The 25,102-nt window shown below is 51.4% G+C and overlaps 1 protein-coding gene across 1 annotated transcript; it reads right to left on the bottom strand.

Moving 5' to 3' along the window:
- Positions 1-1,590: 1,590 nt before the first annotated feature.
- GGA2 (golgi associated, gamma adaptin ear containing, ARF binding protein 2) lies at positions 1,591-24,966 on the bottom strand. Its single transcript, XM_067534108.1, has 17 exons — positions 24,734-24,966; positions 22,342-22,426; positions 21,289-21,364; positions 20,124-20,222; positions 17,998-18,121; positions 15,825-15,928; positions 15,167-15,247; positions 13,916-14,053; positions 12,735-12,816; positions 11,712-11,828; positions 10,217-10,381; positions 9,910-9,965; positions 9,050-9,207; positions 7,453-7,622; positions 6,432-6,601; positions 5,495-5,605; positions 1,591-4,922 (listed from the first exon to the last, which is right to left on the bottom strand). Exons 1-17 carry the CDS (start codon positions 24,774-24,776, stop codon positions 4,812-4,814), a joined length of 1,890 nt encoding a protein of 629 aa, XP_067390209.1. The 5' UTR covers positions 24,777-24,966; the 3' UTR covers positions 1,591-4,811.
- Positions 24,967-25,102: the final 136 nt, after the last annotated feature.

Genomic DNA, 25,102 nt, shown 5'->3' with positions numbered 1-25,102 from the left:
CTCATATGATTTGTTCTGATGAAACATCACACATACCACTAATACGCCGATAGAGGTTTCTGTCCCAGGCATGGCATAGATACCCAGGTCTTTAAGAAACGGGAAACTCTTCTGTTCTTGCAGCATAAGCCTAGCCTCAGCGGTAGATGTGAGGTAGGGAATATAGTCTTGTTGGCTGATGTCCAGAATTAACTTCAGCCCTGCAGGCACCAAACACAATATTCAAAACCCAAAACATGAAGTGCAGAATTTATATATAAATGTGAATCTTTAGAGGAACTCTCTTGCTATGCATTGAAATCCCTCTCCACGGAGAGAGGAGAATAGACCCATAATCCTTAGACTGACCAATGTTACACGTTAATGCTTTGAACGGGACGTCTCCATTCCGGCCAACGTGTGGAAAGGAAACACCTGATTCTGTGGGCGTTTTCCCAGGTACTCAACCTAAATGCACTTTCTCTTACTCATTCAGTTATTCCTACTTATACCCAAGCCTTGATTGGGGTTCCTCCATGCCACAGTAATACAAACTACAACCACCGTAAGGACAGGCCAACCCTTCTGCTTACATCATCTTTTATCTGGAGCCACCTGCTGCCAAGAGCACAATTGACGCTGGACTGACAAGGCTCAGCTGAAGAAAGCTAGTCTGGGTGAATGGAGAAGCACACGTGAGGTCTTCGTAAATGTGCCCATTACTGCTCTTCAACAGCTGCGAGAGCTACTGCTGCCCCCCCACCCCGGGGGTCCAGCTACGAAGAGACAAACGGCTCGGCATGCGAGTGGCTCAGGCCTCCCCCACCCCCATCGTGGCACCGGCCCCAAGTGAAAAAACTGCACCTGCAAGTCCATACCAGGAACTGGCCCAGGAGCCGTCAGCCAAGTTCTGGGCCCTTTCCTCCTGGCTGGCTGCCCCCCCATGGCTCTTTGCTCAAAGACCAATAACATCTGTGGCCTGGAAACAGAAGGCAAAGAGCAGACACAAGAATCCCAAGTGTTTAATGACAAGGCAGAGAGGGTGAGAGAGGCACCGGGAGAGATTCCCCCCTCGCAGACTGGGCGAAATTGGAACAGCACGTACTTTGCCAAGAGGTGGGGAGTTTGTTACTGCAGAGACGGCGTGTTCAGAACAGGCGTTTGCTACACAGGATGGTTAGAAAGTATCTCAGGCAGTAGGCGGCTGCTCTCTCATGTGGTTAAATAAGGCCGGGAGCAGGGAGTTGAATTGTGAAATGTTTGGGCCTTAAAAAACTTGGGGATAGAGGAAGAGTCAGGCAGAAAAATATGTTAATAAATTGGAGGAGCAGAAAGCTCTGGGCCAGAAAGGACCAGCTCACAGTCTGACCTCCTGCATATCCCAGGCCACCACACCCAGCACCCGCCTACGAAACCCACCAACCCCAGTCAGACCAAACTACGACAGGCCGCAGGCGATGACAGTAGGATGTGCCAACGCCAGGAACGGGCCTGTGGGGCCCCTGCCACAACAGGGAAGGGAGTGAGATAAAGCCGGGTAACCCTGGCATGGGACTCTCACTCACATGCTGCACAGGAAAGCAAATCCTCCCTTCCACGCCCTGGTCACTGCCAATCTCACTGGCGGTGCAGGTGTGAATTCCTTCCTGACCCCACACACAGCAGTCAGCTAGCCCGCAGCACGTGAGCAAGAACTAGCCAGCCAAGCCCCTGAGAGAGAATGCTCAGTGCTGCTCAGTGCCACTTGGGGCCCTGGCCCACCCCCAACCAAAGTCCCATCTCCAGCCGTGGTCAGCAGAGGAAAGTAAGGATAAAACAACCCAAACCAACCCAGAATACGGAGGGCCGGGGGTATGGAATGCTGTCTGGACCCCTGCAGCAGTTGGCCCAGGCCAGAGGTAGGCTGGGCAGGGTCGGGCTGGATCCAGCACTTTGGGACCATCTGCACCTTTCCTTGGGGTTTGATTGTCACTTCAGTGCCAATATTAACAATGATCTCTGAAAAGGGAGGGTCTGGCAAGGTGCAGAGGGGGAGTGGCATGAGAGGGGGGCTTGGATGGGCCAGCTGTGGACTCTCTGAGACCTGTGATGGACCCAGGCTGCCCCGGGAAGGAGCGAGGGTGTGAAAGAGGCACAGAGCCATGAGGGAGATGAGAAGAGAGGACAGGAGGAATATGCTAGAAAGCCAGGGAGAGCCTGTCTCTCCTCCGAAGGCCCTTCCAGCAGCTCCCGTGCCTACCAATCACTGCTCGGACCCAGATCGTGCCATAAACCACACATCTGCTGTCTGCTTCTAGCCCTCTCTCCTCCGCCTGTTCCTATCTAGAGCAGATGCTCCTTGCAACAGGAGCCTTGTCTTCACCTCTGTCTGTGACATGCCCTTGAACAGGTTTGAATGAAATGGGAGGACAAAGGCCAAGTGCCCCTCATCCCCCACTCAGCCATTCTCCAGCGTGGAGAAACCTGGCACGCAAACCCAGGAACCACCAGCAAGCAGCACCTGGCAGAGTAAAGGCTGTTTATTAGGATTGTACATGGGAAGGGAACAAAAAGCTGTAACAGCGCCCCCGCTCTGGCCAAACTCCACCGAGCGGGGGATAAAGAACTACCCTGGCATTTCAGTCACTGGCAGAAACATGGACAATCAGGAGTCAAAAATACCGTGATTTAAAAATGTGCAAGTTCAGCATCATCTCAAACCTGCAGCACGGGATGCTGGGTTCGCTCCTGGCTGGGCATGTTCCATTAACAACAACAAAAGGCTCCTTTCTCCTCTGCTTCTGAGCACAGAGGGAAGCCCCAGCCAGCTGGGCAGGGAAGGGCAGAGAGGAAGCGGAGAGCTGGCCTCAGGGCACACTGGCTCTTCCATGGGAGCCGGGGAAGTCCCCACTTGTGATCCATGGGGTAGTGGTGTGGGGGGAGGGTGGCTGCAGGCTCCATGCTGCCGGAGGAGGAGAGAGCCTCTTGAAGCTGTCCTGAAACACTCCCCATGGATTGCAGGAAGCTGGTGGATCTGGGGTCTGACCCCTACACATTCCTCCTGGGACTGCTTCCTTCCCGGTCACTCGTAAGGGAAAGACTATAAAGAACCTTCCTGATGCACAAGTGGAAATGTGGATCAAGTATTAAGGCATCTGAGCTGCTCCATGGGGAGAGCTTGTCTTGAGAAATCACTTGGCACATCAATGTCTATACAAACCGCTGCTTGGACCAGGGGACACTGGCAAGGCACCAGTCCCCAGTGTCCAGCTGCGGCATGGTTTTTAATTTGGTTAAAAGCATGTAACACACACACACAGGCACAATACACACATTAACACCTCCCAGCAAACCTGGGCCTTGCAGACACACACAAGGGCACCAGCTCATCTGGGATGTTAGGATTCACACGACATGTGCCATTGAGCTGTAGCATTTCTACCCATCCCATCTGAGAAGCAAAGTGACAGAAAAGGGCAAGGGGACAGGGAGACCTGGGGGGCTGGGAGGCACAAGGCAGCTGGCTGATGCCTTCGCTCACAGCTGGCCAGGGTGACTGTTCAGTGCAGCTTTCACTGTGGTTGTGCATTGCCCACTGAAAATCCTTGGCTTCGTCATTTTATCCGACCATTAATGTGCGACCCCGGGGAACAACATGGCGGACAGGAGCGTGACCAAGGGGCTGGTGCGGATGGGAGGCAGGGTGGCTAGGCCAGCGGTCACAGCCCCGGGCCACAAGGCCCGAAAGGGCAACTAGCAAGTGGCTCTTAAAGGAAGGAGCGAGCGCATGGCCTTAGTCCAGGGCAAACTCCCAGATGTCCGTCCACAAGAGCCACCACCACAAGTGGGCCCCAGGTGACCAAGCCAGCACTGGAGCCCTAGAGTCCGGGCTTCCCTCTCATGCCTAGAGAGGGCGCCACCCTGGCGGGAGCCACGGGAGCAGGGCCAGGAGAGAGGCTGCCCATCGTGCACTCAGTCTGGGGACACTGGCCCCACACAGCTGTCCCTCCAGCACTTTAAACCAGCAGGAAATTCTCAGTAACACCCCCTTCCCCGCATGGTAACACGGATGAGCATGGGGAAGTTACAGGGATTTTTTTTAACACCTGAAGACTCCACAGTAGCAGAAAGCAGCCTTGGAGCAGCTTGAGCTTTGCATAGACGTGCACCCACATGCTGCAGGGGCTCTGCCTAGGAGAGCTCCCCGCAGGACGCTCCCCAGTGCGGAGGCTGCCTTGGAATCACTGTGAGGCTGAGAAGGCACCCAGGGGTGCGGGGCGAGGACCCAGGGCCTGGCAGGGCAGAGGACGTGGCAATCCCCAGCAGATCTGGCTCTGTATCAAGCCACAGTCACTCCATGCTATCCCCAGGTGCTCACACCGCACCCACCGCTGTGACGTCTGAGCACTGACCGCAGACACTGCGGAGCAGATCTCTGCAAAGGAAGGCCTCCTCCCCTGGCTCGTAGGGAGCCTGTCGAAATGAGATCCCAGCATCAGAAGCTGCTCTGCCCTGGGAGGAAACAGGGCCTGACTCAGGGACCTGTTTTCAAAGAGGCCAGCGGGTGAAATGGCTCAAAAAGCAGGAGAAAGCAGAAATGCTGGTAGGAAAGGAGCATCCAGCCACCGGCTGCAGGGCGATGGGGTGAACGCTGCCTCCCGCACAGAGTCTGAGCTCCGCAATAAGGCAAAGAGCTGGGAGACCGGACCCTGGGGAAAACTTTGGCTTTGTGGGGGCCGGACACCTCCCCCCGCCACACACACAGCGGAGAGGTCCTCACTCCTCCCCAGGCGATTCCCACGTGGCTGTGCTAAGGCGACGCGGCAGTGTCCAAGTTCCATCAAACCAGCCATTCAGCTCCTGTCCTGCAGCTCTGCCTCCGGGAAGCCAGTCACCTCCCCCGCTTCGCTGAAGGGCCGCCCGCCCTGCGTGAACATTAACTTGTACCGTAATCGGATGGGGTCCTGGATGGGGCAGAGAGAAAGGTTACACAGGCAGGTTATGTGGCCTGCTCCCCACCACCCCATCTCTGCTGATGCCAAGGGACTGACTCGTTCCCGAAGCACCAGACACAGCAGTTATTCATTCCCTCCCTCCCTGGCTGCGGAGATGGGTGGAGAACCCACAGACCCGCTCTCCAGGGTCGGGCTAGCGGGAGGAACACACCTGGGGTTGCCTCCTGTTCCAACAGGAAGAGCCAGCAGTGTTGCAATGGCCCGTCAGCGCCAGAGAGCCTGCCGGGGGCCACCCCTGCATACAGGCTGCAGTGGGGTAAGGCAGTGAAGCAGTTAAAGCTGCAGCCCCCGGCACAGCCCCGCCACAGCTCCCCCAACCTTGAGATCACCAAGCCCCTCAGCTGGAGTCTCTCCTTTCTCACCTGGCTGAGCCTCCCCCACCCCCGCCCTACAAAAAGCTCCAGTTGTTACAGCTTCAGATATCAATGATTGCCCACAGGATTCAAAGCTCTCCACTGCCAGGACAGCCCCCCATACACACATCTGCCATTGTTAGCTCTTGGCACGTCACTGCCACCTACTTTGTGTGGGTTGGCGAGCAGCAGAACTTGGGATATCACGGCTGGAGGGAGCAAAGGGCTGAAGGCAGGAAGCTGAGAACCAGAGGCCGGCTGCAGCTTTACTTTCATAGCCTGCCGGGAGAGAGAGCACACAAGAAACAAGTTCTAACCTCCATCGGAGTTGGGCCACATGTCTAGTGATCTACTACAAGACTCGTGCACCAGGAGCAAAGGGCAAGTGCTGAGAGGAGCATGCAATGCATCCGTACAGTGGAAGCCACCCTCAGTGTGCAGAGGAAGGAAAGCTATCCCCTTAGAGCCCCGGGGGCCGGGTGTCCTGGTTCTGTATCTGGGTCCCTGATATTGGCACAGAAGCTTAAGACCAAGGCTTGCATGTGGCCTCTGGTCAGTGCAAGGGGCTGGCTGTATGTGGGAGCAAAAAACTCCAGGAGTTCAGGGGAAGGGGATCCATGTGATCCTGGGAGGGCAGTACAATGCAGAGCGAGCCGGGGGACAAAGACAGAGAATCCAGGGCTTTGTCACGCTGAAGTAAACCACGTGTAACTGAGAAGAGATCAGGCCCCAGGGGCCTCAGTTACACCGCTGTGATCCCAAAGGCGTATAACATGCCTTGGCTTTCCCCAAAGCCCAGCACAGCGAGGGGGGCATTCGTTGACTAGAAGCAAATGCACGCCCCGTCAGTAGGATTTTACCAAAAGGCAGGGCTCCCTGAGCACAGGCACAAAGACAGGCTGTGTGGCTGCCTCTGGTGAGTAACGCGCCCAGGCCAGCACTCAGGCCAGGTCTCCGGGGAAGCCAGGTGCAGGGCTGCGCATTGCACAGCTGTCGAACACATCACCTGCCTCGTTGCTTAGGGGAAATGAGCAGTGTGCTCCTGGAAACGCCTTAGCTAGAAATGGCAACACTTTTACTTGGGGCAGTTTCCAAAGGTTCTCACCTTCGGGACGGCGGCCTGGAACACAATGTCTGTAACCGGCTGAGCGGACGTGCTCAGCATGGAGAGCACCATCACCAGCACATCAGGTCGGCCGGGGGCTGGGTCTCTGGAGAAATGGATCATGGCCTTGAAACCATTGCGATCATACACTGTCACTGGAGGGATGCTGCCTGTCAGAGACAAAATACGCACGAGATCGAGGAGAGGATGCAGAGGCCACCTGCGAGGGGGAACCACCCCTTCCTTCTAAGAGCACAGGAGAGAGAGAGGAACAAAGAAACGAAAACACTCACACCAACTCATCTTCCTCCAGTAACATCACAGCTCAGCGCAAGGCCCAAAGGCGCCTGTCTGTGCCCCTTCCTGCTGCTTGGGGACAGAGAGCAGGGAACCTGAGCCTGCAGCAGCTCAGATTAACATCCAGCTGGGACTTCACTGTCCAGAGCCTCCTGCTGAAGTCCCTCATGTAACAGAGGGAAGGCAGAGCCCAACAAGGGAACAAAGCCTTCGAGTCTGTCTTTCTAGCTCAAGGAGCAGTAACGGGCTTGGCCTTTAACATGACACTGACACTCTCCAACCACACCTTGCTTTGCAGGACCCAGTATCACAGGGAAAAAGCAGAGGGAAAGGAGCACAGCTCTGCTTAGGGAGGAGACATAACAATGGCCCCTTTATCCCCAGACGCACCAATGGAGGCAGACTCTGGCATAGCCGGTGCCCAGGCCTGGGAGCGAGCTGCTCAGAGCTATGCGGGTGATGATGACACCTGTAGGTTTTGAAGCCCACTGTACAGTTCATGGATCAGTACTGAAGGAGCAGGGGGCAGCCTGGCCATTGGATAGGGAGGGCCAAGTAGATCTCCAGGGCTGGATTCCCAGTGTTCAGACATCGTAAGTGCTAGGCAGAGTCACCCTAAAACCTGTCCAGCTGTCCTTCCCCACCACATACAGCAATCCCAGCCTTCAACTCCATACAGAAGCCGCCCGGAGCAGAGCTGGGACACAGAGATCAATCCACTTACTCAGCGTAATTGAGATGAGTGGCACAAAAAGGTTTGCCAAGGACGCATCCTGGGAGGCTGGCTGTGAAGCAGCAGCAGGTTTCAACTCATAGGCCAGGTCAGAGAACAAAGTGTCTGCAGCTGAGCTGCTCGGAAGGCCTGCCAGGGACAATTTCACTGGTGGTAAGTTCCTGGAAGGAAAAACATTTAGATAACGAAAATTAACCAGAGAGATCACATATGGGATCTTATCCCATCCTCCTCCACATCTGCCCTGCCTCCTGAATCTCCCACCCCCTGTAGGGTACAAAGAACCTGTATCAGAAGACTTAAGGGAGCTGTTGTCACACTTGGAGGCAGCCACTATTTTACACTGCAGATACTGCTGCTTCTGCATTCATTAGGCTGAACTTTTGTCTCTGCCGTAGTGAGTAGGTTTTGTTACAGGGCACTGACAGTTGCTCTCCGTGCAGACAGGCTCCACTACAGACCCTGCTTTCAGTTTCCTGGTAACGCTGGAGCAAGATTAAAATGTGCTCTAGTGCAGCCACTAAGTAAGGAATTGGAGGTGGAAATCACTGGGTGAAATCCCTTGGCCTGTGTTATACAAGAGGTCAGACTAGATTATCGCAATGGATCCTTCTGGTCTTCCAATTGATGGAAGATTAATTTGACCCGACAGCTGTGACATTTTTTCTGATGGCCTCGGGGACCTTGTTGGCCACATATGAAGAAAGCTGCTCAGAATGTCATTTGAGTTACAGACTTAAAAAAAGTCCCAATTTTAAATGATGCATGCGCGCGTGTTGTCCTCTAGCTCCCACGGACATAAGAACAGCCACACTGGGTCAGCCCAATGGTCCACCTAGCCCAGCGTCCTGTCTGCCGACAGTGGCCAGTGCAGGTGCTTCAAAGGAAAGGAAAGGAACAGAACAGGGCGTCATCACGTGATCCATCCCCCGTTGTCCAGCCCCAGTTTGTGGCAGTCAGAGGTTTAGGGACACGCAGAGGATGGTTTTGCATCCCTGACCCTCTTGGCTAACAGCCATTAATGGACCTGTCCTGCATGAACTTCTCTAATTCTCTTTTGAACCCAGTTATACTTTTGGTCTTCACAACATCCCGTTAACGAGTTCCACAGACTGACTGTGCCTTGTGTGACGTATTTCCTTATGTTTGTTTTAAACCTGCTGGCTATTAATTTAATTGGGTGACCTCTGGTTCTTGTGTTATGAGAAGGGATAAGGAACACTTCCTCATTCACTTTTCCCACAACAATCATGATTTTATAGACTTCTATGATATCCCCCCTTAATCATCTCTTTTCTAAGCTGAACAGTCCCAGTCTTTTTAATTGCTTGCTCCTAACCCTTGGGATGGTCCATCCAGTTAAAACTCCTTCAAAACTTGGCGCAGACGATATCTGAAGATCCCAGCTTGCAATTCAGCAAAACCAGGAATGACTATTGTATCCAACTATAATTAGTTACATTGAGCCTCCGAGCAGTTTACCCTCTACTGGCTGGTTGCAGTTTAATGGATAAGGGGTTTCCCATACTTGGCTGCCATAACAGAGGACTCCCCTTTTCCAAACCAGTGTGCTATACAGTTTGCTTACAGTGCAAACGGCTTGGTCACAGGAGGTGGAGACAGCTGCCCTGCCAAATCCTGAAGCGCGTTCTTCTCTGGTGAACTGCCCTGCCAGCTATTCCCCAGCAGCAAGGTTTGATGGGTACCAGCATTTTCCGTTGGATTATATCCATTGTGCCCAGCACTCTGCCAAATAAAGAGGTTCTGATTCATGCAAGGCCACCAGCAAGCAGCTGACGAATGCCAGAAGAAGCCCCGCACATCCTGCTGAAACAGCCCGTTTTTAAACACAGGTTGCAGTGGGATGATCATAGACAATGTAGTGGCAAGTCCCCTCCCAACAACACTGCCACTCTCAGACTAAGGCTGGGGAAAACATGAGCATTGCTTCCTCTCCACCCTGCCATCCTGGTGGCTCTTGATCCGCAGATACCTACAGACCCCAAGAGCGTCTCCTGCCCTCCTGTGTTACAAGTCACAGGGAGCACATGGCATAGTCTTCCGCTACAGAAAGAGGCCTCTACTGCCTAAGCTGAAGGAGAATCTCCCTTAGCTATCTACAGTATTAGGGCTCAGAGCTTTTTCTAACCCCTCCAACCCTTGCAGGTTAAGATCAGAACACTTGCAGAACGGATTCTCTCCGGTAGGGGTCAGTGGTGCACACACCAGACCAACTCTCCCAGTGCCTGGACTTCCACGTCAATGAATATTGATTAGTGTATTATTGGGGGTCAGCGATTATTATTTCTAATTCTATGCCGCTAAAAGAGTAGGGAGAGGGTGGGGGGAGGGGGATGGAATTGCAGCTAATGCATGTTGGGGCAGGCTAGGTGGCCAGGCAGACTATAGATCGCACGTCCAGGACTGCACTGCCCGGGGATCACTCACCGGTACTGAGCTGCAGTCAGCTGATGGTCTCTGTTCAACAGGGGAATCACTGAGACCTAGGGCAGGTAACCAAAGCACAGATCAATCAGAGCAGGCAGGGCACCACTCCCCTGTGCCAAGTACCTAGAAGTCTAATAACAGAGTTGCACCAGGCTTGGACTCCCTGAAAACTCCCGGCATTTGTCTTGATTCAGAGGGATCTGGGTGGGTCAAGACAAACATCCCAAAGAAAGCTACAGAACTGTCACTATACACCGTAATCTCTAAGGGTCAAGGACAACCCCGCCGCTGAGCCCCAAGTACAGACCTAGTGACATTAACTCCTCATCGAGCAGGCAGGCGGAGGTGCTGCTGTGCTGGGCGGCGGCTGTCGCATTCATGCTCTGCTCCGGGAGAAACTTGAATGTGGAACCCAGCTCAGAGAAGTCGATCAGCGTGTAGCTCTTCATTTTACCCAGCAGGGACTGAGGTGCTTTGGGAGTGAGAGAGCCCGTTTAAGAACCACCCAGCTCTTGAGCTAAGCCACGGACACTCTGACCCATGCACTATCTGGGAGCTGAAGGGTTTCGTAAACATGTTTAAAAATAAAAACAACCCTAGAAAATCTCAGCTGGACCAGCATTTTCCTAGGAGCACCAGACCCCTTTCAGCTCGGAGCCTCCATCAATGCTAGCAGATCTGATGCAGATCTGGATGGGGTTTGAGCATGGTTAAAACACGGCTCATGGCTACACGTGACCAGGCTGGCCAGGGTAGATGGAGCAAAGCTATTTCAAAACTCGTAAGAACCAGGCATGAGCTGGTGACACTCCTGAGGGCATTTAATTAGCTGCTTCTGTGCTACCTCTAACACTGCTCCACCTACATGCAGCCAGTAAAGTTTTCAGTGTCACGGGAACTGAAGTGGTCTGTGCAGCACATTAACCAGTCAGAGAATGGGGGGCCACAGCTGCGCTACTCCTCCACCGAGTCAGCTGCTATTTGACAGGTCGGGCCCAGTTTTTAAGGGCGTCCTGCAAAAGATTTTGTAAGAATTGGGATTGGACCAGGCCCTTTTTTGCTTCTTTTTGGTGTAGGAAGAAACCTAGAAGGGTTTCCTGCTTGTTTTATACCTTAGAAATATCAGGAGTATCCACTCCAGCTCTCCCTGGTTTTGCTGGAGGACTCGGTAAGTACACTTACTTGTGTACTCTCACCTTAACACAAGGACAGCCCTTTAACAAAACACTTCCTATCTCCCATATTAGCCTCTGAAGTTAAAGAGATATTAGCAGAACCAACATCTGAGAGAGTCTAACTAGCAATCCTTTCTCCTCTCAATGGCTCAGCCTCCACTCTCTTGGCTATGGTTATGTCACCATTTCACTGTTTCCAGTCATCACAGAGTCTGCCCGCTGGAGTTTCTACTGTAATATAAATGTTTTAGGCCACTCGGATATATCAGAAAGAAGCAAAAAGAGGTGCAAAGCCATTTTGTGTTTCGCTTTGCAGGTCTCTTTAGTAAATATACAAAGCTAGAGTAGCCACCCACCCACACACCTGCTCTGCCTGAGGCAAGGGGGAGGCCTAATGTAGCTACACCCCAGTAACCTCCCTGGCTCCCCGAGGACTCACTGAAAGGTTTGGGAGTGTCTGTGGGAACCCCAAAGTCCTGTTCTGTGCATTTTAGGGCTTTCCCCACATTCTGTCTCCAGGCCCCTCCCACCTTCCTTCCAAGCCCCATTCAGACACTGTAAACCAGCCCTTTACACAGGAAGCCGGTTCCTTTGCAGCTGTCGGGGACCCAGCAGGATCCTTTCTACCTGAGACATCAGTGGGGCTGGTCATCGAACTCCTGCTGCCCTGGTCATGGCCCACTACAACCTGCCTGTACAAGCTGAGCGCCTGGGTGAGTTTGTCATTGGCCTGGAGAATCTCAGCTGTGGAAGGAGGAGGAGAAACAAGTCATTAATACTCTAATAAGAGGGCTCAGAGTGCCACGTTCCATGCTGGCCACGACAGAGCCAGTCTGTGTCTGGAAACCTGCCATAGACAGGGCAAAGACCAGCTGGCCACTTGCGTTTTTGCTGCAGGGGAGAGATGCAAAGTAGTGTTATCTCAGGGCTAGGGACTGTGTCAACAACCTGGACAATAAGAAAATGGTTTCTGCTTTTTTCTCTGGATTGGGATTTACTGGGCTTCAGACATTGCATTTTGTTGCACATTCCCTTCAACTGCCACTTCCTCTGTTACTGTCTGGTTTGCTTAGATCTGAGCCTGATTGAAGCCTGGGGCGCGTGGGACTTAGCCTGTGTCTGAGACATGGGGGCAGGGAGTCAGGATATCCATAGGTGGGAAGGTAGAGTGCTGATGGACTGACCCAAGGGCCTACACGCCTCCTGACTCCAGGGGGTGCCATTCAAAGGGAGGGAACGCTCCCTCCATGATCCAAAACGAAGATGGGAGACGTTAAAGGGGAGGACCACCAGAGGATGGAGATGGCTCTTGGTTAGATCCTGTCCTCAAAAGCACAGGGAGTTTTTGGATCTTGACTTATTCTCTGGAGGTCAGTTTACATGTCCCCAAAATCACAGTCTTTGATACGTTTGCTCCCCTGCTAAGGGGGCTGGTGTTGCGGGTAAGGAAGGAGGTGCATTTCCAAAGCTGTGGGGGCTCTGAGGGGAATAGCAGAGGATGCTGCTGGCTAGGAATGGGTGGGCCAGTTCAGCACCATCAGAAGAGTCCCCACAGTACCTGCTTGCACGAATACCCGGAGTTTAGACAGTAGGACGGGGAGCTAAAGCGGTGAGGAAAGAGCACCAGCACCGTATTTTGTTCAACAATACCTAAAGCCTCATCATCTTCAACAGTCTCGCTGGCAAAGCGAAAGAGCAATGGCCTGAGCTTCTCACAGCGTTCAAACAGGCTCTGGGGACGAAAACAACAGCCCGTCAGGCCATGTGCTTATCAGATCACAGGTCCTCAGAACACTCGGCCCACTCTCTGGGACCACAGAGACACACTACAAAATCTCAAGAGGAAAGGAAGTTAGCAATACAGGCAGCCCAAATAAAATGCAACCCCGCTTTCTGCTCAGGTCCAGACCAAGGCTTTGTTGATGCCAGAGAAGACAGTTCAACTCCTTAATGCACCTTTCAAATAATAAGTTGTAGGTGCAGAGATTGTGATATGGGAAATTTCCCATCTGGCTTCCCACCTAACCTCATTCCTTTCTACACACACATGGGTCTTGCAGGACAGATTTTACTGTGCAACATTACCCAACTTGAAAGAAACAGACTCCAGGAGTTTGTGGATTTATCTTCGAACTCACTGTATAGTAAGCAGCATAGACACTAAAGATGACACTCACCCAAGGAAGCAAATGTGCAACTTGTGACACTGCCCAACAGCAGCACCATTCCCAGCATTTCCATTTTGAGGACAATCTCTCATTGCAGTGCGAAAGTGTAGCTTCCTCTGCCCCCACAACCCCACCAGCCCAACACCACATCTCATCGTGTTGCTCTCAGCCAAGGGAGGAGACCTTTCCACTTACAGTACATTCAACCCCTTAAAGTATTCTGCTTTTGGAATATGTTTGAGATGCTGGTGGATACTCAGGTGTTGGGGGCCGTGCAGCTTCTCTACCAGCCCCATGAGCTGGCTTGGATGTTTCCTGAACCTACAGTTATTTACACTCAGAAGTTAAATCTAAGTGGCCAATGGGCCAAGAGAGGGAGAGTGCAGACACTGCAGCAGGAGCAGAAGAGCTGACAGGCATCTCTAGCTTTTAGCACCTCCAGTCAGGTCTGGTGGTATCCATCTAACAGCACCTGGACTGGAGGGAATCCCCTGGGATTTACCCCACCCCAAGGGAGGGGGAGCCATTCCTCCGCCAATTACGACACTAACATTTACAGATAAAGAGGCAGCTCTGCCCCCGTTTGCACATCCAGTCACTGCCAGAGACCACCAGTGACATCCAAATCAACCAGCCTCCTAGCCAGGAGGAGGAATCATTCACCTGCAGAGTCTCCAGCTCACATTTGGGTAACTCCTGCTTCTTGTAGCTAATCAGCATTTCATCCAGAAGGTTCACGTTGCTGTGAACCTCATCAATTGCGATCAGTCTTCTGGACACCTTGGCAGCTTTTTCTTGTTCCTTTGAGACAATATAAAACAAAGGGAGAAGGGGATGAAATCCCTGATTTATCCCATAACCGCATCACACATTATGCTCTGATAGTCTGGACTTTCTCAACATGCCATTGCTTGGCCAGTCCTTTCTACGTGTTTCGTAAAACAGAAAACCATGCTCAAAAGGACCCATGACACACCTCCTTGCTAGACGCTGCAGGTGACAGTCACTCTTTAGAGTGCAGCGCAAGGCTTGCACCTTCCCTGAAGTGCCAAGGGTTGAGTGAGACTCCGCAGCACACACAGACCTTGGTCTGGCCCTCTGCCCGGGGTGAAATTCACACCAGCTCGTTCTGCACAGTCTTCAAACCCTTGGCTCTCTGAGAGCGAAACAAGTTGTTTTCTGACCAGGCAGCTCTGCGAGCTGCCAACAACAAGTCCAGCCAAGCTCCGCCTCATTGTGAGCAGCTCTTCCAAAGTAAGGTTCAGGGGTTGGTTGCTTCTAGCAGTAGGAACTGTAGATTCTCCCCACATCCCTGCAAAGTGGCTGAAGGGATTTTGCTTAAACTTTGAACAAAAACTAAAGCAAGTCTCCTGTTCATGCAGGACATTTCGGCTCAAGGGGGGAATGAAAAGCAGCCAAGGATGCTGGAGCACATATGCCCAGCACCTGCAACAGCCAGGCAGGTCTGTGCAGAGGGGCTCTACAGTTTTCCCTGGGAGTTCAGAGTTATTCATGGCACTCTCATTAAAGGAGGTTTAAACATTATTGATTCCAGGATCCCAGCAGAGGGGTGACTGATCAGGGGCTCCTGGTGCAAATGCACCCTCTCTTCAGGCAGTGACAGATGTTAGTGGAACATGGAACGAATAAAAAAGAGAAGAATCTGTACAGCTTCAAAACTGAACCCTTGTCTGGTGCATTAAGAATTGCAACTGTTTGTCTGGGCCTGACTTCACAGCCAGAACCCCATTATTCACCTGGTCTAGTTTCCCTTCAGACACCAAATGCAACAGCAGACATTATGCAGACAGTGCTTCAGACCAAAGTCTGAAACTGCCTCCCCTCCCCTCCAGCCTCTGTCTCTCCCCCCACCTGCCAGGAGCACAGGAGCTGTTAGCTTCACATGGTGCTTACCTCTTTAATCATGCTTTTGATCAGCCTGTTGGCAGCCTGCAGGTCTTCAGGGTGGTTGCTCTTTAGAAGTCTTGCTAAGAGCTGTTAAGTGGAGACCATCAGAGGACAGACAACGTGAGCAACAGCCCCAAGACACCCTAATGCAGCCACTCACCAAACGCCTACAGATATGTCCAGGGACCGACTGTCCTAGCTGGGTTATAGCCCTATGAACATGTGGACCCAAGTCTCACAATCTGATCAGGGTTACATTGCTGCCCCACAGACTGCCAGTCTCACTCAGTTTGTTTTGCTGCCCGCACATGTCAGCAAGAGAACAGAAGGAAACTGTAGTCAACAATGCACATGGAAAACAGGTGACAAATACAAGCCAGCTTTTTAGAAAAAAGCTCTCTGTGGCATAGGGTAAGTTACAGAATCCTTTGTACCTCTGCTTCCTCATCTCCAAACAGAAAGAATAATACTCACCTGTCTGATCGGGGGGGAATAGGGTTAATTATTAGATCGTCTTTGTGCAACATGAAATGTGGTAAGTATCAGCATTATTCTAAGGGGCTCTTCTGCCTGGAACCGTAAAGCCCAAAATATGACCACCTGCACTCTCCTCCCAATACAATCTAGCCAAAGGAGGGCACAGATTTGAAAATATGAGATTTACCTTGGATTTCTCTTCATCAACATCAAAAATAGAAGTTTTAGGTCTCGGCGATGGAGGTGGTAAAATTTTGTCTTCCGGGAGTTTGGGGTCTCGTTTTATGATTCCTGAAATGAGTGACAGAGAAAGATATTCTACCAGCCCCCATGCAGCACTCCACAGTGTTCAGCTGGGTACCAGAACTCTGACCTCCACCATGTCTGCTGGCAAGCGAGTGCCCTTACCATGATTTTAAGGAAAGAGGAGAAACAGCAACCAGTGGCCATAGCGTGTACCCCAAAACCAGGAGACCCAGAAGACAAATACATAACTTAACTGGCTCTCTGAGATCAAGCGGGGGGGAGTTTCAAGACAGGAAGATGGGGGAAAGAGGAATAAAAGCCTGGTGGTTTCCCTAGAGGAGACTTTCTGGCACCATCTGATAGAAAGGGCTCTGTTTTCCATTCATTCATAGTTAGGCAGGTCAGAAATCCAGCACCCAGAGCCATAAAGCACAGGCCAGCTCACTAACAGGAATAAACAGCAGAGACAGCCTTAGCGCTGGCGTGTTTCTGTGCAATTCTCCTTCGCTCCCCCCCGACACACTGCCTCTGCATGTGTGGCAGACTGAACCTGCTGCGCTCTGCAGGAGACTGCAGCCACTCACACATCAGACTGTGGCCAGAGCCCTGCTGACTGGTATTTGGGAAGATCTGTGCTGCCCAGCCAAGTGACTGATTAACTGTCCATCTGACCTCTGCCAGGAGCCTCAGCGCCAGTGTGAACATGCTGCACACACTTTACCCCATGCTCCACAAGACAATCACATACCTGAGTCACCAGATTGAATCGGATGTCAGGGAACCCACAGGCTGCCTGGTCTGCTGCCTCCCAGCTCCTGCCTGGTGCTGGCTCCCCAAAAAACTAACCCATCCCAGCAAACACTAGCCCTGGCCACTGAATAAATCCTCTTACAAGTCAGGGTTGGACAAAGTGGTCCATGGCAGGTTGGATTAGCCAGCTGCCATATCCATCAGTGCCAAGCCTGCCCAGGGACAGAAAATCCCAGGTTCCCGGCTGCAAATGGCCTCATCTGGAAGATGCTTTGGTTGCCACTGGCAGGTCTGGGTTCTCCTCATTCTCAGGACAGGTTGCAGTTCCTCTGGTCCCTACTGCAGCTCTGTGAACAGACACCTTGTCTGCCTTGTCCTTCCCACCCATCCCATAAGATGGCACTTTGCTGCACCCCTGCCTGCGCTTGCAGCACATTCTGTACAAACCTCTCTCTAGCCCTACCAAACTGCTAACCATGGTGGGTTCTCCTATTCCAGCCATCCCAATCCCTGGCCATTTCCACATCCTCCTAATCTCGTTAATACACATGCTGTCCTTTGATAGCATTGCAGTGCTCCATTCACTGGAAGACAGCAATGGAATCCAGCACATGGCAGAACCACACAAATGGCTTCCCAACAGGTCAGCGTTTTAATGTGCCTGTCAAGCATATAAAAGATTATTTTTGCCAGAACACGGGGCCAGGTGGGAGACAAATATGCACACCTACAGCAGAAGCTTCTTGTAGCAGGAGTCAGGGCCAGACTTACAGACCTAGTTAGGCATAACGGTCATTAGGAAGCTATTTATGTACTGTAGGATGGTATTTAGGTACGTAGGAAGCATGGCCATGGGATAGGGCACTAACCTAATACTTGGGAGATGAGAACTTGAGTTTGTTTCCCTTCATTGCCACAGGCTTCCTGTGTGTCCTTGGGCAAGTCATTTAGCCTCTGTGCCTCAGTTTCCCATCTGTACAATGGGGATAACAGCCTTGCCCTGCCTCACAGGGCTGTTGTGAAGATAAATACATTAAAAGACTCTGAGATGCTTTAAGATCAACTGCTGAAAAATGGCTATGTAAGAGCAGGGGATTCATTTATTATTATAAGGTTTCAGGTAGGCACCTAATGGGATTTAACTAGCTGAAGTGCTTTTATTGATCCCATAGTTGCCTACAGGCACCTTTAGGTGCCCAAACCCCTTTGTGAATCTGTCCTTTAACCTTCATCTTGTACAAATCATCGTTTATGGAAAGGTCAAATCACGTGGGATGAGCTTTAAAACAATTACTCAGTTATTTGTGGTTTGAAACCACATGACTCTGACAGGGCAAAAGGAAACTGAAATAACAGAACTAAACCTTGTTTCTTCAGCATGTGATAAGCGTCTCGGATTTTAACTTCCTGAGGAAACCAAACAGTCCAACTGAACATTATTTCTATGATTCTCGATTTGACTTTTTCTGCAGACCAGGTTCCAAGATACTGAAAACAAAAAAGTAAGAGATTAAAAGTAAGCTAGCTCGGAGCCAGGGATTCGGCCCAGAATGTTCATGCTCAAAGACTGGAGTGCAAATGGGTTCCCAAAGCATTATTCAGACTGCTGTCAACTGTACACCTTACAGAAGTTAAAATTCCACATACAATTATGGCTCTCTCTCTATATATAAATGTTTTATATTATTAAATATGTAGTAATTTTATATAAATAATATATCACTATAAAAATGATGGCACATTCAGCACTGCTTTGATCAGGTTTTACCAAATCCAGGATCAATATAAGTATTCTTTTTAATTACACTGAAAAGTTTCCTGCTTGGATTTAAATATCCCTCTTCTGCATTACAACCTATCAAGACCAGCAGTGGCCTGGGCCAGAACAAAACAGACTGAAAACTGACCATAAACAAAAGTGAAGCTGACTAGTCTGTTTTCAGTGCCCAAGTTTCATCTTTCTAGACACTTCTAAGTCCCCAGCACCACAGTATCTGAACACCTACTTGAATAAAATGCAAAAACAACCAGGATGAATGGTAAAAAGTAAATGTGAGTTTTAAAATTCTTTTAGTATGAACCCAGAGACAGACACCTGTTTAAAAATATGAGGTTCAATTCTTCATGGCTTTACACCAGCTTTGAACTGGTGTAACACCACTAAAACCAGGTTTTCCTAAATCCATACTCAAAAGAAGCATTTGCTTTAACCTGTTTGTTTTTTACAATGAAAACAGCTTCATGACTGGATTTAAACATTCCCATGAAACCAATGGAGGCCCCCTGCCACAGAGTTGGTGCAATGCAGAGCAAACCAACCCCATGATACTTAACCTAACAGCACCCCTGCAATTGTTAAAATATATTACGAGACCAAGAAAAAGATCTTGAAAAATGTCCCAAAATTTTACTTTTTGATTAAAAGAACAGAGAGAAATGTGATGATCATCCACAGTAAGTGATGTAAATTGTTTTCCATTTCCCACTATTACAGGAAGTGTCGGTGCACTGGACAGCTTATTCTCTCTGCGCATTAACCTTGTTCAGCATTTCAAGCTAAAATTCATACTCCTATCAGTTACTTTTCCAAGGAGATATGGAGACTACATCCAGGAAACAGAGTGTCCAAACGAGAGGAAAGCAGCAGGCTGGGAGAAGGGTGTAGCCCACCCCCAAAAAGAGAGACGAGCAGCTGAGAACGCATACTGCAGAACTCAAATGAGGTCCTCTCCAATCTCTCACTTGAAGCAAGTCAGGGTACAGTCTCCAGCGCCACCTTCTTCTCCAGCTGCCTACTGGGAGTTTACAGTTCCCTACCTGGGCTTTTGGGATGTTTTCAGAGAGAGGTATCTGTGGCTCTCACGGGCCTGTGCTGTGTGTAGCATTGAAGACAAAAGCCTAAGAATAACAGTTCCAAAGGTTGGAAAGCAGGAAGGCAGGGGAACGGCCCTATGATACAAGGCCAAAACGCGGCCTGTGGGCCAGTCCTCCAATATGGCGTCCTCCCTCTTACTGTGTGGTATGAAGAGCCCAACACCACAAAGCACAAGATGGGGAATAAATAACAGGAACAGAATGGCTCTTCTAGGGTCACTGACTGATTCCAATAGAGCTCAGGACAGTAAAAAGAAGGAAAGATCCCCCAGAAAGAGACTACCAGGCATAAAACCCGCTGTGTTTACCAACACTTACTACCAGGTGACCCACACCAAACACCTTCCTCACACTTGCCTTCTGGCAGAGCTTATCAAGTTGCTCAGTGCTTTTAGACTTCACCCCTACTTTGTGCCCATCTCCCCTCCCCCTTTGAACTCTAAAGAGACGTTTCATTTATTATGCTGGTTGCTGGGAAATTCATAGCTTGTTCCCTGCCATTCATCGCCCAGGGAAGCACAGCAAAACAGCCACGCTCAATTCCTATCTGGAATTAGTATGAAGTTCACGTTTTCTCACCTGAGTTTAAAAGCACCTGGACTTGCTGGGCACCTACCTTTGGGGAGAGCACTTTTATCAGTTCATTCAGAAATCTGAATTTCGACACTTCGCTGTAAAACCTTTCACCACAGTTATTCACACACGTCTCCAGCACCTGAGGAGGAAAAAAAAAAAAAGCACAAGACATAAATCAAACTTACCAGGCAACTTTAAAACCTCTTCCATCAAGACAAAAATCTAAGAACCTGTTAGCGGCACAGACACAGATAAAGGAGAGTATCCTAGGTGAAACTGCTAATTAGGCAACACGTGTCATTTTACTCAAACCCATCAATCATTTTCACCCATTCAAAACAAATGAGCAAGAGCAAACTGACAGTGCTTCTCAGGTATAAATACAGACAGTGACAACGGCTAAGACATTCCCTGTCTTAATCACCACACACAACATTCAGGCTGGAAGCTTCAGGGACAGAGTGGCAAAGGGAGCTGATGTGTGAGGTCTTCTTATCTCCAAAAGCCAGCCTCCAAACCTGTCGTGCTTAGGCACTGATAGGAAAGGAGGGCAGGGGCCCCAGCCTAGTCCCTATCAGACATTGGTTTACATGAGAAAAACAACACACATTGTGGCAGAATCAGCAACCTCCACATAAAACATGCCTAGGAGCACAATAGCAAGACGCGCAGTAGGTCAGGAACAGGGGCTGGGAAGAGCCGGATGGGGCACTGGGCCAGATTAAACAGTAAATTGGGCAATTATATGTGACATGAAGGGGATTATCAAGGTGTATGGAATCACTGAGATGATGGGAACTTTAGGGCTGTGACTGCACAAGAAATCCTGGTGACCATGTGGAGTGACAGGAACAGGGAATTGAAGTTTACCCAAGCCCAGAGCTGGACTAACTGCAGGGGTGGGAAAGGGGCTGTGGATCAGGACAGCGAGCCATCAGTAGAGTTTGGAGGGCCCAGGGCTGGAGCAGAAGGGCCTGCATGTGGGACTCAGATACATCAGCAGAGCTGTACAGGAGGGAGGAGTGATGGTTATTCCCTTGGTTATGCTCTGAATGGCTTCTCTGATACAATTTTGTACGCAGAATGAAGGGTTAAAAGGAGAGAGACTCATTTTTTACAAAGCGGCAGATACAAACTCTACCACAAGAATTGCATTTCCGGTTTATCGCAGCCCACGCCTGTGTGCCGAGCGTGAAAGCACTCACTGTTAAGGCATGAAGAGCTTCCATCTCCTGTGGCGACTGTATCTTATGCGCCAGCAGCCTGGGTGCAGTGGACGGGCTGGGGAGAAGGAGAAGCAAGTCAGACCATGCAGAAAGTCTCAGGAAAAGCAAACTCTGCTACTTTTCCTGGAAAGAGAAGGGCAATCACCACGTCCACAGACACACTGCATCACAGTGACCCTTCCTCTGTCACAGCGCTGGGTTGGGCTTACATACCCAAGGAAGGAAGAGGTTAATGCAGGAATAAGATGCCGGAAGTGCCCTGGTGGGAGCTGCTTACTGCTGCTTTTAATGGTTGTCCCCTAGAATGGAAATGTGGGGGACGGGATTCTTTGCAGGAGAAGCATCACAATCGCACCCACTGGGCCACTGAGCATTTAGAAGACGGGTTCAGCTTTCGTGTTCACCACAGCTGACCCTTTGGGTGCTCGTGCACTCAAAGTGCATTCACAGCAAGAATGTCCACAAGGCAACAAGTTCTGTAGACAGAAATTGTGAGCATCTGCTCAGTAGAAATGCTAGCTCGGGGACCTTTGTCAGCCCTTTCACTTAATCGGCGCCTATGCTTTGCTGTGTGTATCAGAGACAAGCCCATGAGCTGGGGTGGGTGCGGAGGAGAGAGGAGTCCTGGTGGGGACCTCACCTCCCAGAGAACAGCACACCAATAGCTAAGGATACTCAGGTCTTCTCTGCAACACAGCCCAGCAGAAATCAGCATCCCACTCACAGCACAGGAATTCTGAACAACAGAAGATGGGATCTGACCATCCCTGAGCCGACGAGGGGGAGGAGGTCCAGTCTTTGCAACGTCCTTACCTCTAGCTCTGCCATGTTACTACAATGGTGCAATAGTGTGGCCACTCTCTCTGGACCCACAGTAATTAATTGCAGTAATTAACCAGTCACTACATTCCCCGTAAGGCTTTACAAAACTGCGATTTACTGATGATGATCTTTCCCCCTCTGCGATTAGAAAAGCTCAGAGCCAGATGCACATTGCGGAAAGAATTCAAAGAACCCTTCTGTCTAGCTTACCCTTCCGGGTCTGCGTTCACCTGGTCACAGAACCGCTGGATACATTCCCAGTTTTCTTCAGGGATGCTTGAATCAGTGGCTTTATCTTACAGAGAAAAGAAAAGACCACCTCAGTGTGAGATGTACACAAGTGACTGAAGTAAAACAGAACACAGCTCAAAACACATCCTCCCCCATTGTAACTCCTTAAGGCTCTGTACACACTTCCACTGCGCTGTCCCCAGCTACGGGCCTGTTATCAAACAGGCCAAGCTGCTGGTTAATACTTGGCTGGACTCACAGGGTGAAGAGTACAGCATCACTGGGACTAACATACAAGTCAGACAAACATTAACTATGAGGCAGCACATTTTCTGAGAGATGAGGCTTGCTTTAAATAAAGTCCCAAAATTCAGTGCAACAAATGGGAACCCAAAACTGAAGATAATCCCTGGGCTGAGGAGCACTCTCCGGCTAATCACGATGCCATCTTCTGCACTTGGCCCAGCGAGCCCCGGCTGCACACTCAACACAACGGCATTTCTCTGTCTGTAATGCAGCAAGGTTTGCTTTAAAAAAAATCTTTTTGAAGACCTGATCCATTAAAAAATTTCAGAAAATACTTGAAGTATCAATGGGCAGAACCCTATACATTGTGGAGAAAATCTGAAAACCAGTAAAGCCTGATTTCCACTAATCTAACTGTTTTGATTTCATAGGCTCTGGATACAAGAATGAAGCAGTGACCTCGGGGTTAGATTTGGAGCACCAGCTTCCTCTGTTTGCAGCACCATATGGGCATTCTGTGAGCCAGATGGATATCAGTACAGCCCTACGTGGATACAAAATCTGTACTGCATCCAATCCGCCAAAATCAGATAGTCACGGATTTGCAGGGCTCTAGATATCAGGCTGTTGGAAGCAGCCTCTTGCATCCCTACACCAGTCAGCCCCCTTTAGGTGAGCCCTTTGCATACACCCCAGTCAGACCACCCCCTGGGACGAAGGGGTCTGGATGGGCGTACAACTCAGCCTACATAAACAACAAAGTGTGAGATTCTCTAGTTTGTTACAGCTGACATTTGCTTCCAGGGCAGACTGCTCACAGCTACAATTTGCAGGGCTGATGGCTGACTCGGGTTTAAAATAACTGTGGGATTGACTCAGTTTTTCTGGGATGTGCCTGAAAACCAAATGGTTTAAGATGACCAAGCAAACACACGTTGCCCCTTCATGATAGCAGCAGTTCCCTGGCCCGAGGTGTCTGCAGAACGGCATTGCTAACAGCATTCGCACAAGGCTGCATTTTACAACCTGAAACTTCGTGAAGCAGGGATATAGGCGGACTAGCCCAGTGACCTTCGGTAGCGCCACTAGGACGACACTTCAGTCAGTACTTTTGTGAACACGGCCGACACGCAGAGGTCTGGCCCTGGCTGCAGTTTCACAGGCCAGCCTGTTACTTCACTCTCTGGGAAGACATTATAAAATTTAAAGATAAGTTACCAGAGGACTGTATGCAGGAGTTTGTGGTAATGGTGGAAGAGGGTAAACTGGTCGCTAGGACTACTCTCCAGGATACGTTATATAGTGCAGACTAGGCTGCTTGAACTATGGCATCAGCTATTCCTATGAGAAGGTGTTTGATTGCAGTCGTCTGGGCTGCCCGTCCAGGACCTTCCTTTCAAAGGTCCCTCCGTTTCAGAAGAAAACAGGCAACAAGTTCAATAGCCTAAAAGATTCTAGAGCAAGAGAAAAATCTCTTGCAATCTACAATCTCCCCGCTCGCTCGGTGCCAGGTGCGACAGGACAAGGCCAGCCCCACAAGTAACTACCCGGGGCAGCCGCACGGCGAGTCGTCGCTGCTCTTTGAATGTCTCCGCGACATTCGCCCCCCATTCGAAGACATCCCAAAAGGCAGACCCCATTCGCCCCAATTCCCAGCAGCCCAGAGCTGAACTCCTGCCCGGGGGCAAGGGGCAGAGGGCAGGGCAGGGCAGAGCAGAGCAGAGGGCAGAGGGCAGAGGGCAGGGCAGGGCAGGCCTGGCCTGAGCAGTCTGGTTCTGGGCTGAGCCGGGCCAGGCCCCCCAACACACAGCACAAGAGGAGCTGCTGCTTCCCCGGCCGGCGGCGGTGCGGGGCTGGCAGGCGGGTCAGCGGACCGTCCGTGCCGAGCCGCCGCCTTCCGCCTGGGGCCGGGCCGGGCCGGGCTGGGCGCGCTGCTCCCCACACACACCGAGGGGGGCCGGGGGAGCCGCTATCGCCTGCCGGGGGCAGCGCTGGTAAACCCCTGCTGCCGGCACTGGGTGCCACGGCCGGGCCGGGCCTAGGGCTGGGGGCGATGGAGAACCGGGCCGGGCACCAGCCCCCCCGGGGCACCCACCGACCCGTCCGTCCGTCCGCCCCCACTTACTGAGCCACAGCTCCAGCGCGCCCAGCGCCGCCCCCCCCGCCATGGAGACTCGCCCGCCCGGCTCCGGCCGCAGGCAGCGACCCGCCGCCCGGGCCCCGCCGTGACGCAGGAGGGAGGCGGTGCCGCAGCCCGGCCCGGCCCGGCCCCCCCGCGAGTCCCCCCCCCGCCTGCAGCCAGGGCGCGGCGAACGGCTCCCGGCGCGCGGACCTGCGGCGGCGTTTCCGGCCCCGGGGGAGGGGCTGCTGCTGCTGCCAGAGGCTCCTTCCCCCACGTGCAGCACCGGGGGGGGGGGGGGCGTTTGCAAGGCCCCCCGCCATATGCAGCCACCTCTGGGGCGGGGCGCAGGGGCTGTTCACACACGGGGCCAGG

Source organism: Emydura macquarii, unplaced genomic scaffold (genome assembly GCF_026122565.2).
Source record: "Emydura macquarii macquarii isolate MOO-44397 ecotype Brisbane River unplaced genomic scaffold, CSIRO-AGI_Emac_v2 contig_3390, whole genome shotgun sequence".
NCBI classification, from domain to species: Eukaryota; Metazoa; Chordata; order Testudines; family Chelidae; genus Emydura; species Emydura macquarii.
This window is presented reverse-complemented; position numbering and strand designations above follow the sequence as displayed.